Source organism: Cordyceps militaris, assembly GCF_000225605.1.
Source record: "Cordyceps militaris CM01 unplaced genomic scaffold CCM_S00007, whole genome shotgun sequence".
Taxonomy (NCBI): Eukaryota; Fungi; Ascomycota; class Sordariomycetes; order Hypocreales; family Cordycipitaceae; genus Cordyceps; species Cordyceps militaris.
Genome location: NW_006271975.1, coordinates 2,410,849 through 2,424,919, shown reverse-complemented (window position 1 = coordinate 2,424,919; position 14,071 = coordinate 2,410,849). Strand labels below are relative to the sequence as shown.

General features: G+C 55.7%; 3 protein-coding genes across 3 annotated transcripts; 2 read left to right on the top strand and 1 right to left on the bottom strand.

The window, feature by feature from the left end:
- Nucleotides 1–2,876: 2,876 nt before the first annotated feature.
- CCM_08974 (secretion pathway protein Sls2/Rcy1, putative) lies at nucleotides 2,877–3,498 on the top strand (the record flags this gene model as incomplete). The annotated part of the gene is made up of 2 exons (XM_006674109.1): nucleotides 2,877–3,098; nucleotides 3,178–3,498. The coding sequence occupies 2 exons, from the start codon at nucleotides 2,877–2,879 to the stop codon at nucleotides 3,496–3,498; spliced, it is 543 nt and encodes a 180-aa protein (XP_006674172.1).
- A 331-nt stretch (nucleotides 3,499–3,829) lies between these two features.
- Nucleotides 3,830–5,897, top strand: CCM_08973 (Meiosis specific protein SPO22; the record flags this gene model as incomplete). The annotated part of the gene is made up of 5 exons (XM_006674108.1): nucleotides 3,830–4,012; nucleotides 4,052–4,594; nucleotides 4,657–5,278; nucleotides 5,328–5,527; nucleotides 5,673–5,897. The coding sequence occupies 5 exons, from the start codon at nucleotides 3,830–3,832 to the stop codon at nucleotides 5,895–5,897; spliced, it is 1,773 nt and encodes a 590-aa protein (XP_006674171.1).
- Nucleotides 5,898–6,531: 634 nt separating this feature from the next.
- Nucleotides 6,532–8,988, bottom strand: CCM_08972 (fungal specific transcription factor, putative; the record flags this gene model as incomplete). The annotated part of the gene is made up of 1 exon (XM_006674107.1): nucleotides 6,532–8,988. The coding sequence occupies one exon, from the start codon at nucleotides 8,986–8,988 to the stop codon at nucleotides 6,532–6,534; it is 2,457 nt and encodes an 818-aa protein (XP_006674170.1).
- Nucleotides 8,989–14,071: the final 5,083 nt, after the last annotated feature.

Here is a 14,071-nt window from a genome sequence, read left to right as displayed (position 1 = left end):
GAGGGTCCCTATGTTCAGATCATTGAAGCAGTGGATGTAATCTTGTGTGCTGTTCTAGGAGACGTCAATCTATTGAGGTGCTGGTTGGATCCATATGAAGGCTGTTTTTTACATTCGATATTTTATTATCGTTCTCGAGCTACTTTGCTGTTGACTGGAGTTCATAGTTTTTCGTGTCTTCTTGAGCAAGCACCAGCAATGAAGTCCCCGCCTTGACTAATAAAGCCCGAACAGTGACTTCAATATACTTTGGGATTCTCTCCGGTTCGTGTGCGCTAATAATGCCAAGCAGTTCAATCAGTACAAAACTCCAGAATATGGAGCCGAAACCACCTGCAAAACGGCCGCTTTCTCCCGCGTCCCTGGCAAACCATGAGGCAGCGACGCTACTCCGTAAGTGCGTGCAAGACAGGCTTTGGCAGTAGCTGACCTGTTGCGGCAGACTTTGCCATGGATATCGAGTCTTCAGCGCCGAGTGACAATCCAGCCGAACTTTCTAACCTCGAGCACTATACTCTACGAGCAAACGACCCAAGCAGGTTTCCCATCGGTGCGCTGTCGGTCGACGCAGCCCATCGGCTGGAAAGCATCGGACGACGGATATGGAACACATTCCTACGAAAGCAAGACGGTGCTTCTGAGAATGAAGATGGAACAACAAACGTTCAGTACTGTCTACGCGCAAGACTCTTTGGCTACCTGCTGATTGGAATCGGTTTGCTGGGGCGTCCTGATGCAAACGGCACCCAAACCGCCGCGTACCTGATACGGCTCGGCCTCTCCCTCTCCAAAACCTGCATCAACCTGGCAGATTTGGACTCGGCGCGAATCGCGTTGCAAAAAGTCGCCGAGTATCTGCCTTCCAACCCCTGCGGCGGCGCATCAGCTGATGGCGGCAGTCCGACCAGCAGCCAGGCAGACTTTGCAAGCTACTACATTCTTCGAATCGCTCTGGTACGTGCATGACTATCGGCGTCCCCGATGCTGTCGCTGATTCGTGGCAGTCTTAGAGAGACGACAGACTCGATCTCGCAGAGCACATGTACAACAAGGCTACGCAGTACACACCGAACATCGACGCTCGCACCCGCACTACACTCATGCAGGTTCTCAACAATATTGGGGAAACGCTCGTCGCACAGTCCAACCTCGTAGCCGCTGCTGCCTGGTTTCGACGTGCAGCTGCAGAGTCATCAACATCCCGTGGCGATCGATATCCAATACCTCCCGAGGCCGAGTTACCCGTACATGAGCAAACCCGGCTGGCCGCCCTCCGCAGCCTGGTTCAATGTCTCGTAGGCCTCAAATCGCGTGAGACGCTACACGAGGCGAGCAGTATTGTCCGAACGGCGCAGGCTGAATTCGGCGATCGGCGAGTCGAGGTCTTGGAGATGATGGTCCTGGTCCAGGCCGCAAAGGGGGACGCTGCTGATGCCCTCACCGACTTGTTGGTGGTTTTGCTTCCGTGAGGTCGGCAGTTCCCGTTATCCCGCTGCCATCATCCGAACCCTGCACGTCAACGGTTTGCGCTTTATTTAGATCTATCCGATAATGCACGTCTAAGCGGCGACGAGGTCGCAAGATGTAGAAGGGAGAAGGGAGAAAGCATTCGGCGCATTCGGCGCTTACACAATTGTTAGTGATCTGCCCAGCCGTATTCAGGTATCGTTAGGGGGGGATAAATGATTCAAAAGATGCAACCAACTTGGATAAGCCATGACTTTGGACCGTGACTAGGACAATGCTTATCGTGGCTGATTCTCTGCATTTGGTAGTGACCGGGCCACTTGACCAATATGGCGCGGAGGAGGCGACGCCGATGGTCCGCGCTGCGGGAGCCTGCATTGTTGCAGAGGAAGGAATAAATATTCTCCGCCAGGGAATAGGGGCAAACATGTGCGTGCCCTCACTGCATTGACTATGAGATTTCACGTAGCACAGCCTCGGGATACCTGCTCCTTCCAATCGCGGTTCCGTCTATATTGCGAAATTGCGAAAGCAATGTCTTGCACGCATCCCAAAAATGCATGAGTTGCCAAGCCATCGGCAACAAGGCTCTATTGGTTCTCAGCCACAGCATGTCACCTCCCTCTCGTTCCCGTCTCGTCTGTCGCAGTCTACCTCTGACATATTTTGGCATGATGAGCCCTCAGTCACGCTGCACACCTGCCCAACTACTTCGTGGCGAGGGTAACTACTGGCCCCCAACCAGGAACAAAACTGGCCACCGATCGGCAATTGTAGGCCCGTCAATCTGCTTCTGCGTTTTTCAAGAGATGTTTGAGGTGAATTGGCTCTCATTCTACCGACATGCCCTTTCGGGATCGGTCCCGTTGTTTCCGGCGCGGCGATAATGGCCACGGTCGTCTGATGATCGGCGTTGCGCGCCCCGCCCACCACTCTCGGCCGCCCGGCGGTACGCCTCAAAATGCGGTCCTTCAATTTGTGAGGCTTGAAGGAAAACAGGGCCACAATGTTTTAGCCAGGTTTGAAGGCTAGTGGCCTGGTGGAGGCGAATGGTTCCCAATATGGCAGTCCTGGCTGTCGCCCCCCAGGCTCAATGTATTCGAAGTACTACCCTCGGTCTAGATCCGTTGAAAGGGCAGGGCCACCACACCATTTCCCAAGGGTACTGATAATCTCTCACAGAAAAACGATGTGCTGTATCTAGGTCTACGTGGATGCCAGTGTACAACTTGGGATGTAGATCTGCTCCGGGGGGCATGGTCGGGCCTCACGGACACATGCAGGGTGTAAGCGGCCACAATGGGAGAAAATGATATAAGAAGGTGTCCAATTTCCCATTGAAGTCACGAATCTTGCAAGCTCACACAAGCTCTACCTTTACTCTCAAGCTCTACACCTCATTACCCAACATGCTCGCCAACGTTTTCTCCAAGGCCGCCATCCTGGCCCTCGCCACCGCTGCCTCTGCCTCGCCCGTCTCCGTCGAGGGCAGCGACTTCAAGAAGCAGACGCTCGACGCGCACAACTGGTACCGCCACCAGCATTCAGCCGCGCCGCTGGTCTGGGACGACAAACTGGCCAGCAACGCCGAGTCGTGGGCGTCCCAGTGCTCCTCGGACCCTCGTCACCAGGTACTGCCCCCCTTCCCCTTATCCCGTTCCCGGAACCTCGCACCTGTTGTACTAATCCCGCCCGCGTATAACCGCACAGCCCGACAACGATCACGGCGAGAACATTGCCTGGGGAACCGTCGGGGGCCCAGACTACCTCTGGGTCAACCTCTGGGGTAAAGAGCGCATGGACTACAACTTCAGCTCCCCGGGCTTCACCTCAGGGACGGGCCATTTCACGCAGCTCGTGTGGAAGGGCACCAAGCGCGTGGGCTGCGCCTTGGTCTCGTGTGATTACGGCACCAATGTGGTCTGCGAGTACGACCCCCCGGGCAACATGGTTGGCAACAACAACCAGTACTTCAAGGACAATGTCGGCCGCCAGATCGAGGGCAAGCCCTCCGACCAGTACAAGGCTTGAGAAGGAGAGAGACAAGTATCTGGGAAATGCAGGTGTGCGTTTGTACATATCTGCATGCGCACCGGGTGATGGGGTGATTGTATATGTATATAGAATGAATGGACATGGACATCTTGACTTTGATACAGTACCTTGATATAGGCATGTCGATTGTAGCCTAAAGTAAGACTATGTCTTGCGCAGTTGGGTGTGATGATGTATGATATATGGCTGAGTCAGCTGTCAGTTCCTCCCATATCATGGCCGTTTGGAGGAACCATCAATTGGTCGTTTGCATCTCCTTCATACTTGCAAACAGACTCACGAAGCAAACACAGCCCTGCAGAACAACATGGATGCTCACCTGCTCCAGCCCAGTCACCGCGCGGCCCTCAACAACGCCGTGCTCCTGCAGCTGCAAACGCTTACACAACGTCCCGACAACGAAGCCATCTGGGATGCCTTTCACCTACTCGACTGCGTCCAGTTCCACGTCCAGGCCTTGGACCCCGACGCCGTCCAAGCCATCCACATGGTCCGTAACCCCTCCCTTCCCATCCCTCACTAAACCCAGGGCCAACAACCCCAGACGCTCTGGACCTACATCCAGTCCCTCTACGAGCAGAAACGCTACACTCTGGTGGCATCCTGGTGTCGCCTCGCCCTGCACTCCTCCCTGCACCAGTGCGCTCCCACCAACCCACCCACCTTTCTGCGACGGCTCCTCGCCGCCCTCATCGAGCTCGGCCAGTACGCCGACGCGCTCACCGTGCTCGACTCCCTGCCCTCCGACGAGCTCACCACCCGCTTCCTCGCCTTTCGCCTGGCTGTCCGCGCAGGGGACGCCGCGCTCGCGCAAGAGTGTCTGCAGTGCATGGCCACGCGCGCGGACAAGGACGAGGCGCGCGACGCGCTGTACGCCTGCGTGCGGGAGGCGCAGGGCGCGGGCGACCGGGTGCGCACGGTCGAGGCGCTCCGCGCGACGGCCGCGACGTGGAGGGGCGAGGTCGTCGTGGCGGCCAACGTCCCGGCGCTGCTGCGCTGCGCGATCCGCCTCCTGCAAGCCGAGGAAGCGGCAGAGCCGCTCGACGCGGAATCCTTTGTATCCAGCGAGACGGTGAATCTATTCAGCACAGGTGACGTTTTTTGCCCCCCCCCCTTTTTGTCTGTTGACATGAGACGGCCCCGCCCCCCGACTTACACGAGAAACCGGGTGTTCTAGCGGCCAGCTTTGTCGCCGACCATGCGCGCGACACCCACGGGAACGCCGTCTTCTCGCCCGCCGAGTTGCGCTGGTTCAGCGCCAACGCGTACAATCTCGGCGTCGCCCGGTGCACGGTGTGGGCGCCCGGCCGTCTCGCCTCGCTGTGGGAGAGCTGCCTCGTCTTCTCGCAGGCGGCGGCGCTACTCGCAACACCTATCAGCGAGGAAGACGTAAAGGCGACCGATGCCGAGGCCGCCACTCTCACGACTCTTCGCTGCCACTTTGTGCTGGCGTCGCTGTACGTTGCCGAAGCACGGCTCGTGCAAAGCGAGCACACGCGGAGCCTGTATGCCGACGTGGAAAAGCACGCGGCGGCGTACACCAAGCTCTTAACTGGCTCCGCGGCGGCGGCGGCAAGATGTCCCGACTTGCTGCAAAAGCTAGGCGTGCTCTGCGTCTTGCACTGGGAAGCCCTCCTGGCCCGGCAGTCCCACGAGCATCTGCCGTGCATCATCCAGCATGCGCGTCTGTGCAGCGACGTCGACGTCCTCAAGGCGCTCGGTGGCTGCGTCCTGCAGAGCGAGGCGCCAGCAAGCGGTATGTCCATCTCGCTTCCTGCGCCCTATCCTTGAACGGGACTGAACAGGGAATTCGCGGGGTTTCCCAGTCAAGAGCAGCATTCTCAAACGCATTGTCAATGAAATCTTCACCATGGACAACTTCAAGAGCGCCCGGCTCGCGCAGTACCTCCGCTGCATGGTGCAAGTCCTCCTGCCCATGGCCGACGACGGCCCCGCGCGGGCGCTCCTCGAGCAAGCCGTGCAAGTCGCCCAAGAGTCCAAGCAGGTATATCCTCTCCCCTCCCCCCTCCTCTCTCTCCTGCTTCATTTCGCTTATTACCTTCGCATTTGTTTCTTTGTCCTTCATGTGGGGGGGTACGTGTGACGGGAAACGAAAAGAATTCTAAAACCAAGCCGTTTCAAAAAAACAGGTTGGAGTGGCGTTCCCCGCCGACGAAGCCCAGTGGCTGGCCGCCGCTGCCTTCAACCACGGACTCACCAGGTACGCAGTCCGGCAGGACATGGTTGCGTGCGATGGCTGGCTAAATACGGCGTTTGCTTTGGCGCAGCATGTCGGTGATGATGGCCAATTCGCCGCGTCTCTGCAGCTACGGCGGCAGACGCTCATGGACTCTTCACGCGCAGGCACGTTGTAGTCGCACTCTTATGGCGCAAAAGCACCTACTGGAGGACATGTATACTGCTGTTCACGAAACGATTCTTCTCAGTCCCCAATCATGTATATGCAGTCTCCAAACAAGGACGCAAAATGAACATGTTTTGTCTTCTCAGAGTAAAAAGGGAATAGTCATCAATACATGCGGTCGTTAAACTTCGTTTCTGCAAAGCCATGAAAAAGGAACCCCCCAAAAAAAATTAGGGCAGGGTCCAATGCCCCCATCTATAAACCATACGCGGACGTCGGGATGTCTATTGACCAGGTCAAGTCCAACCAAAAAAAAAAAGTGACGAGAGAAGAAGAAAATCCAAGCAAAAGCAAAGCACTCAAGGCAAAAAGATCATCGTCGTACCGAGCACACATAATGCCATCATGATCCTCTCGGGATTGAAATGCGATAGGGTATATCCATACTGTTGGTCTTGTCCGTCAAGTAACCAAACCACGCAGCTCAGCACGCTCGTATCAACAAGAGCAGAAACATGTTCGGCTTGGCAAATGTACCAGTTTGCGAAGCTCTGAAAAGTATACAGTGAAGGCAAGCAAAAAAAACGGGGTGCTTCTCAACCAAATCCAACAGTGAGTCAGACATGTCAGATACATGTGGCGCACTAGATTATGTTGGCAATGCTCAAGCGGTCATTGCCCCTTTTTTGAGTATTTGGAGGCGGGCTTGTGTTGGCACCGCGGCCATAATTGGGTTCAGACGTAAATCGGGGCGGCTCTGCGTGCTTGGGAGCGTCTAGTCCGGCCGAGGCAGGCGACTCGGTCTTGATCTTCTGTGGCGGTAGCGGTGTCCATCCTGCATTGTGTGAAGTGAGTGAACGAATAGTGGATTCGAGATGCGCCCATCCTCCCCATTCTCGCTGTTCAGAATTTGTCAGCCCAGTGCGCTGTTCTGACTGAAAGATGGAGGATGTCGAAACGCCTGGGGGCTTGGGTGAGTTTGTCGCAGTCGGCTCAGATCGCTCAACCATGGTCCAAACCCAGGTTCTTGAAGGGGCAGCTTGGGTATCAGCAGACACGTATACCAGGAGCTCTTCGTCTCTGGTGAGCGATAGCAAGAGGGCCGAGTTGTCGGCCTGGATTCGAGACTGTGGTATCGAAGTAGATCCCGTAGTGCGGGCAATGTGGCTGGCGTGCTCTGCGCGTTTGGAGGCAAGAAGATTGGAAAAGAAGGCAATGTATCGGCCGCAGGGCATCACCACATCACGAAGCCCTTCAACAGAAGCCAGTGCTCGCGTACAAGTAATAGCTTGATCAAATTGCCCAGCCATCAGCAGAAACAAGGAACAACGAAACAGATGCGTTGCGAGAAGCGCCGTTGCCCCCTCGGCAGGAGCGGTAGTTCGGGCAATGAGGGAAGCAGTCTCCATAGCAATATGCGTACAGTTCTCAACAGCCGCAAATCGCGCTTCCGGACTGCAGCTAGGAGCGAGGTTGTGCCTGTGCAACAAAAGTCGAACGTGGAGTAGATAAGCCAGGGGTGGGAGAAAGTGCGCAGCTAAAGCGACAGTACTAGACGGGTCGCAAGCTGGCGGGAAAGTGTTTAGACACTTGCGAAAGTGGCTGTCGAATGCTGCAAGATGCGCGGACGGGACTTTCGGGCTGTCAATGGCTTTGAGAACAGACGTGTAGGAGCGCACAACATGGATGATTGCCAAGAGCGAGTGCGTCAATGGCTCGGCCCCGTTTGGCACATGCATTCCGTTGTCGCGCACGTAGTGATCATCAACAGCAGCCGGCAAACGCGCGTCGCAGTCGGCATCGTTGATTAAGCACGGGTGACCAAGCTCGGTGGCAAGCGTTCTGTCCAGCACATACATGGCCCACCAGGTTCGACAGCGCATTTCTCCCTCGATGATGGGAAAGTTTTCCGTGTCCGTGTAAAGGCAAAGATCCTGGCCGGCGCGGATAGCATTCCCGAGCCAGTTCCAGGCTGCCGACTTCAAGTTCATCTCGTCCAAGCAAACTGCAATGATGATGTAAGTGCGGGCGTCGTCAAGCGTAAATGCATTATTCCACGGATCAATCAGACCGCGTGCTGTGTCTAGCAGCTCAGCCACGCGGTGGGTTGTTGCGGGAGGGTCGAGACTGAAGAGAGCGCCAGCAGCCAGGACGGCGAAAAACATGGAAAGCCAGCCAGAAGGCGCCGGTCCGCGGGGATTCCTGTACAGGTCATCCACCGTGGCACGAAAGGTTGGCAGATGAACGATTGGGAACATGGTGTGCAGCGAGTTGTAATAAGTGTGCAGGAGCTGATCTGCCAGGGCTCTTGGAGGAAGTTCCGGGATGGCGCAATCTCTAGGCGGGTTCGACAAGTAGCGATGCATCTGAGGAGGCTTCCACACGCCCTTTGCCGCACTGCGAAGGTTGGACCTAGCTCGGCCAAGTTCAGGCATTATCGGTCCACGTCGCTTGGGTCGCGGTTCGGGGTCGATGACGGGCATCTGGTAGAGCGACTGGTCGCCATTCTCACCTTCCATGTCCATGGAGACATCTCGATCCTGGAGCATGCGCCGCAGCTGTGTGTTGTCGCGTTTGACCCGTTCAATTTGTTTCTCGAGATCTTGAACTTGCTTAATAGACGACATTCGACGATTCGTTTCCTTGGTGAACTGGCATTTGACGTTGCGACTTGAACACTCGGAGCAGCTGGCAGTTTCGGTAGCATCGCATTTGACCTTGCGCTCCCGGCAAGCATCGCAACTGGGGTCTTTTCTTCGCTGGCGATATGCTCGCTTCTGGGCCTGGGGGCCAAGGCTGCCGGAGAGAGACATGCTGTTGTGGTGCCCCATGGAGTCACTGGAACCAATTGATTCGCGGCCCATCATGCCCGACGGCACGGGCGAGTACGGCGGAAACCCATGATTGACCGAGGGCAGCGACGGCATGCCGCCGAGGTGCGGAGAGTGCGCAGTCAGCTGAGGCTGGCGGCTATGACTTAGCACGCCAGTATACTGGGAATGCGGTCGCGGAGACGTGGCCGACGAGACAGACGAGGAATCATACGATCGTGTCGAGAGATTCGGGGAGCGCGGGTATGAGCTGTGAGCCGTCTCAGCCATGGTGGCTGACGGGGTGGACGGGGTGGACGTTGGGGGAAGGCGAAAAGAAAGTCAGCTTCAACTGAAGCGCGATGTGAGAAGGATGTCAAAGACAAGTGTCGATTGGGAGGCCGACTGCGCGGGGAAGCCAAAAGCGTAATGCGATCGCTGTGGCTGTTGCCGTTCAAGCGGCCGAGTCGGCGGCGACGGGAGTCGTGCTGCCAGCCGAGAAAAAAAAAAAAAAAAAAAAGGTCGAGGACGAGGACGAGGTACGGCTAGGACGGGACTGGCTGTCGCAGAGCGAGCACAAAGAGATATGAAGCAAAGACAAGTTGTGTGTGCTTGTCTTGCGCCAAAAGGGCGGCAAGTCGCACTACGGAGGCACAGCGCAAAAGAACCGCGAGATACAGCGGTCGGTCTTGCGATGCACAGGTCAGGTAGCCCGTTGCCAGATTCCAAGGTCCGGCAGTGTTCAGTGTTGTGCCAGGGGAGACGCGATTCAAAGTGACGCTGGGGGCTGGGCCACGTTGATACGCTCCAGCAGGCTGCCAGGTTGGTGTTGCAGAGGGAGGTGAATGCGGGCGACAAGTTTCGGATCGATCGAGGCGAGCAGTTACTGGGAATCGAGGTCAAAATCTTGCGCGGCGAGATGAGAAAGGGACAAAGGGACAAAGAGAAATGGTGTGACGGATGATGCAAAGGCAAGCGTCGACATCGGCCCCTCCACGTATGTACGTACATGGCAGAACACAGACTCGGTACCGTGGCCCGTTTGGCTCACTCACGGAATGCGGGAGCTCCGTGGAAGGTTTCGGGGTGATCGGCTGGGGGCCCTTCTTTGGCTCGTCTAGTTACAATCGGAAATATTAACTATTCAGTGGTCCGCATGGGAGGGGACGGGAGGGGGTGTGTGTGTGTGTGTGTGTGTGTGTGTGGTGTGCGGCGTCGAACAAAAGTCGCGGCCACTAATCAGTAGCGTGAGCAGGCGTTTGTAGCAGAGGGAAAAAGCTGCCGAAAAGTCAGTCAAGGTATCAAAATGATAGAGCACTTGTTGTAAGTTTGCTCCAACTGCATCCATGTGTGCGCGTGGCGAGGTGCCATGTCAGGCAGCCTAGTTGGAAACCCCGACTGCGTGTGAGGCGGGCAGAGTTGAGATCAGCTCAACGCCGCTAACATGTTTCGAGTTTGAGGCGGTGGCTACCAGTAGCCTGCTCCTTCCCGGAGAGACAAGCACCCCTGTTCTCGGCTCACTGGCCCTCTTCATTTAGGGTATCTGCTTGTGGCCGGCACCTACGGATACCTTGTATCGCTTCATGGCGGAACGGGGTGTGTGCCTTGGGCTGGGTCGTCGGCGGCAGCACAAACCCACGAGCTAAACACAAGTTGCTCCGACAGCCCCAGTAGTTACCATGTCAGCTTTCGCCGCCACGGCCGGCATCTCTCTCACCCTACCGCCCGCCGGAACCACTGGATACGCTATCATGCCAGGCGTATTGACTCGCAACCTGGTCCTGCCTTATCCCAGCCTTCAATGCTCGACTGACTGGACTGCATACCAGTAATGACTTCAACTGACTGAAGATATGGGGTCGACGCCGAGACTGGAGCCCCTTTCGGCCTTTGATTCCGATTCACTGTTACCCATTTGACAGTCAGCTCCGCCAACCAGGGCAGCATGTACCTGATCCCGTGCCACAAGACAGCTGCCGGTCCATGTCTGGGCCGGCCGTCCCGCCCCTCTTGCTAATATACCAGTGGACCGTTGACGAAGCGGAACTCTGCCGAGCATCTTGCTGAACTCTCTTCTCTACTGGTACATACATAGTAGCGCCAGTCAGTCATGACAGACTCGGTGCCTGTGCTTCCATCCCAAGAGTTTGCGAGACTTGGTGAGAGCCGTAACTACAACAAGCCTTCAGCCCACAACTCCAAGGCACGATTCTTTTGCACCCAAGGCGCTATGTGCTGCACAATGCTGCAGCAAAACTAGCCCCTGCTTAATGGCCGTCGGGCCAAGATTCGGCATCGGCATGTGGTTCTTTCGCTCGACCGCTCCAGAAAAGATATGCGCGAGACAGCAACCTGGCTTGTTCATGGTTGGTGGCGCAGAACCGATGGCCCTTTTAATTCACAGACTTTGGCTAGCCACCTACATAGCCGTGTCCACGATTGTGTCGAGGCTGTCGAACTAACTACACATGGCCCGCGACTTGTGGCTAGGCGTGCGTCGACCCTCAGTATGTACGCACCAGTGCGACGTATAGTTCTCCTAAAATGATACACATCGTAATGAGTCGGACAGGAGCCGCGCATTGATGCAAATATAGGTTTTCCGCCAAGATCTGCCCCGCGAAAATGACATGTACATTTGTGGCGAATATGCGTCATTGGGTTTCTAAATGAATACCGCATGGTGGCTTGATGTCTAGCTTGAAAGTGAGTTGCGTAGTCCGTCCATTTTACGGCCATGTCTCTCTTTGAACAATCGGGCTTCTCTAGCCGTCTGGGTCTTGGCGTCTTGGTCTCCGGCGTCTGGATGTCATTCGGCATTCAACTTTGGCCAGTCAATGCTTCCGAAGTGACCTGATCTCAGTAATCCCGCGAGTTGCTCTAGGCGATAGCGGATGCGGTGGCTGTTTGTGGCTTGCACAGCGTTGTCTACCAGTTGAGCAGGCGTCAACGTTGGCTTGTACGACTCCGCATGGGCGGTAAAGAGTCGGCAGCATCCGGAAGGACTGCCATCTTCTCAGTTGCCCCAAGATTTTTTGTTGCCGTGAACCGAGTGAGCCGCTCGCTTCCTAGAGCCTGACTTATCAACGACTAACTCTTAGGCTTGTGGTGACTTCATGCGAATCGAGGTAATGAACAAGGCCATATGTAGGCTTGGTGGGAGATGCTTCAAGATAGAACACTTGCTTTGCGCGATTTACTGAATCGTTGTCAAGGATGAGGATACTACGGGTTGGGCCCTTGACGGACCAGTTCAGAAATGGAGGGGTCATCAAGCCTTGGGCCACGGTCAATATGAAAGGCAGCCCAACGCTGCTTGGCTGGCTGCTGGTCGTGGGTAGTAGGCCGCTCTGCTTGATAGTTCATCACGCCCCATAAGGCACACTGGTAGTCTATGCCCGGACTTCTTCGGCTGAATGCTAAACCCAGAATCAAAAGTGTTGGTACATACATATATGTATATCGGCGTTGATCCATCTACCGAGACGAGGCAATGCACTGTCTGCCGGCAGGCAGCGCTCGGTAGGCTCCGTTTGATGAGGAATTCAAGACAGGCGGAAGATTGGGCGCGTGCGAGGCAGAAGGTTCCACCAAAACGGTCCCCCAAAACAACTTGGCACGCGGGATTGGAAGACGAAGGCGGGCCGGAGAGTTTGTCGCGACGGTGGCTGGAGTAGCTGGCCTAAACGGATGGGTCCTTGATTCAACTAGGACGGATAGGCAACCCGGCCGGCGAGCTGACGCCAGGCGGAACCGAGATCAGGCATGATTTTAGCTTCGGTGATGATAGGGGTGGAGGCCGAGCATGAAGAATGTATAGAGTCTAACTAGGGAAAAAGGCATATCAGTATGGAGTACGAAGTACGGATACAAACAGTGAGGCAAGGCTGGGGCAGGCAGAAGTGACAACTGATAGCAATAGCGACCAAGAACTCAGGAATGTTGACTTTGTCGAAATCGGAGCCTTTCCCGATGGACCAGAAGTTGGAGTCGTCGAGGACAATGATGGGGATGTGGATTGAAGGGGTTGAATGGGTGAGGAGGGGGATGCGGCCTGGCGACGGGGGTAGGGGAGGGGCCGGAGCTGGTGGTTCTTGCCTGGCTGATTGGTTGAAGCTGGCCGGCGGCCTCCCGAATGACTGGGGGTTTGACGCCAGCGCAGCGCATGAGCGAGTGAGGCACCTAAAAAAGCCAGGAGGCGGCCAGGCACAGGGTCACCTTCTGCGGCCCTTGACCAGGCTTTATCACAGGGCCTTTCACCACAATGTTGTCCACAACGGGGCGGGGTATGTACCTGCTGATGCGCTGGAGACGTGGTTCGCTGGAGACGTGGTTCGCTGGAGCTCGGTCATTTCCCTGTAGTTCTTCGTAACTAGGTAGCTGAAAGCGCTGTCAGGCCTGCAGATTCCCACCAGATCCCCCCCTGTGACTTCCGGAAGCCCCCTGAAATCACCTTCCCCGTTGGGCCTGGAGCGCTAGGCTTAACGCGCCGTCCCCTGTAAGGAGCTGGGAATAGCAACAAGTCCTGGGAAGTGTGCAAAGTATTGAGACGTTTCTACTATCTGTTTGTCAGAGATGACTGATGAGTCCTTTGGCGCTGGCCCTTGCGGATGACCTAATCTGTACAGTCCTTCATGTTTGTACCGCGGAAAAACAGCGCAAGGCCAAGGATCTAGGTAGGTACCTATGTACGGAATAATCAACAATCGAGATGAACCATCTAATTCGTAATTACCTCCGGATCATTCGTAGTTACTATTGGTACAGTACTAAATTTAAGGTAGCCGAGCTTTTCAGCGCGTTTGCGCAGGCATCCTCCGATCGGGTAGGCACCTAATTGGTGGTACCTTCGGCATTGCTGAACCTGCTACGCACCACCAGAAGTCTCACCCACCCATGGCAAATTCTTCCTCCCACATCCCTTGATACGCAGAACACCGCTCGTCCCCTCCAATACATGATGCCATCTCGCCAACGCTAACTAGCCGGCGCCGCCCATCTCCACCACTATTTAGCATCAAGACTCATACGCCGTTTGCCAAAGAGCCCACGCAATTTGATATTTATTAGGCCCGCGAGCGAGGTAGACCAATGCGCCCACTCAACGCAGGGGTCGCCGGCTCCAAGTGATGCCCTAAGGCATCTCTCTTTATCAGACGACGCCTTTCGGTAACGAGCCGACTTGCTCACTTGATAACTAGCATGTTGATTAGAAAGTCATTCGTCCGTCACACGTTCTGCCAACAAGTCTCGAGCCCTTGTCCTAGTCGAAACTACATCCACCCGTCCACATACTCACCGCTTGTCCAGCACCGATTCGAGTCTTCGGTCATTCTTTTGCATCTATTACTTGTTTCGTCTGCTCGGTCCAGTA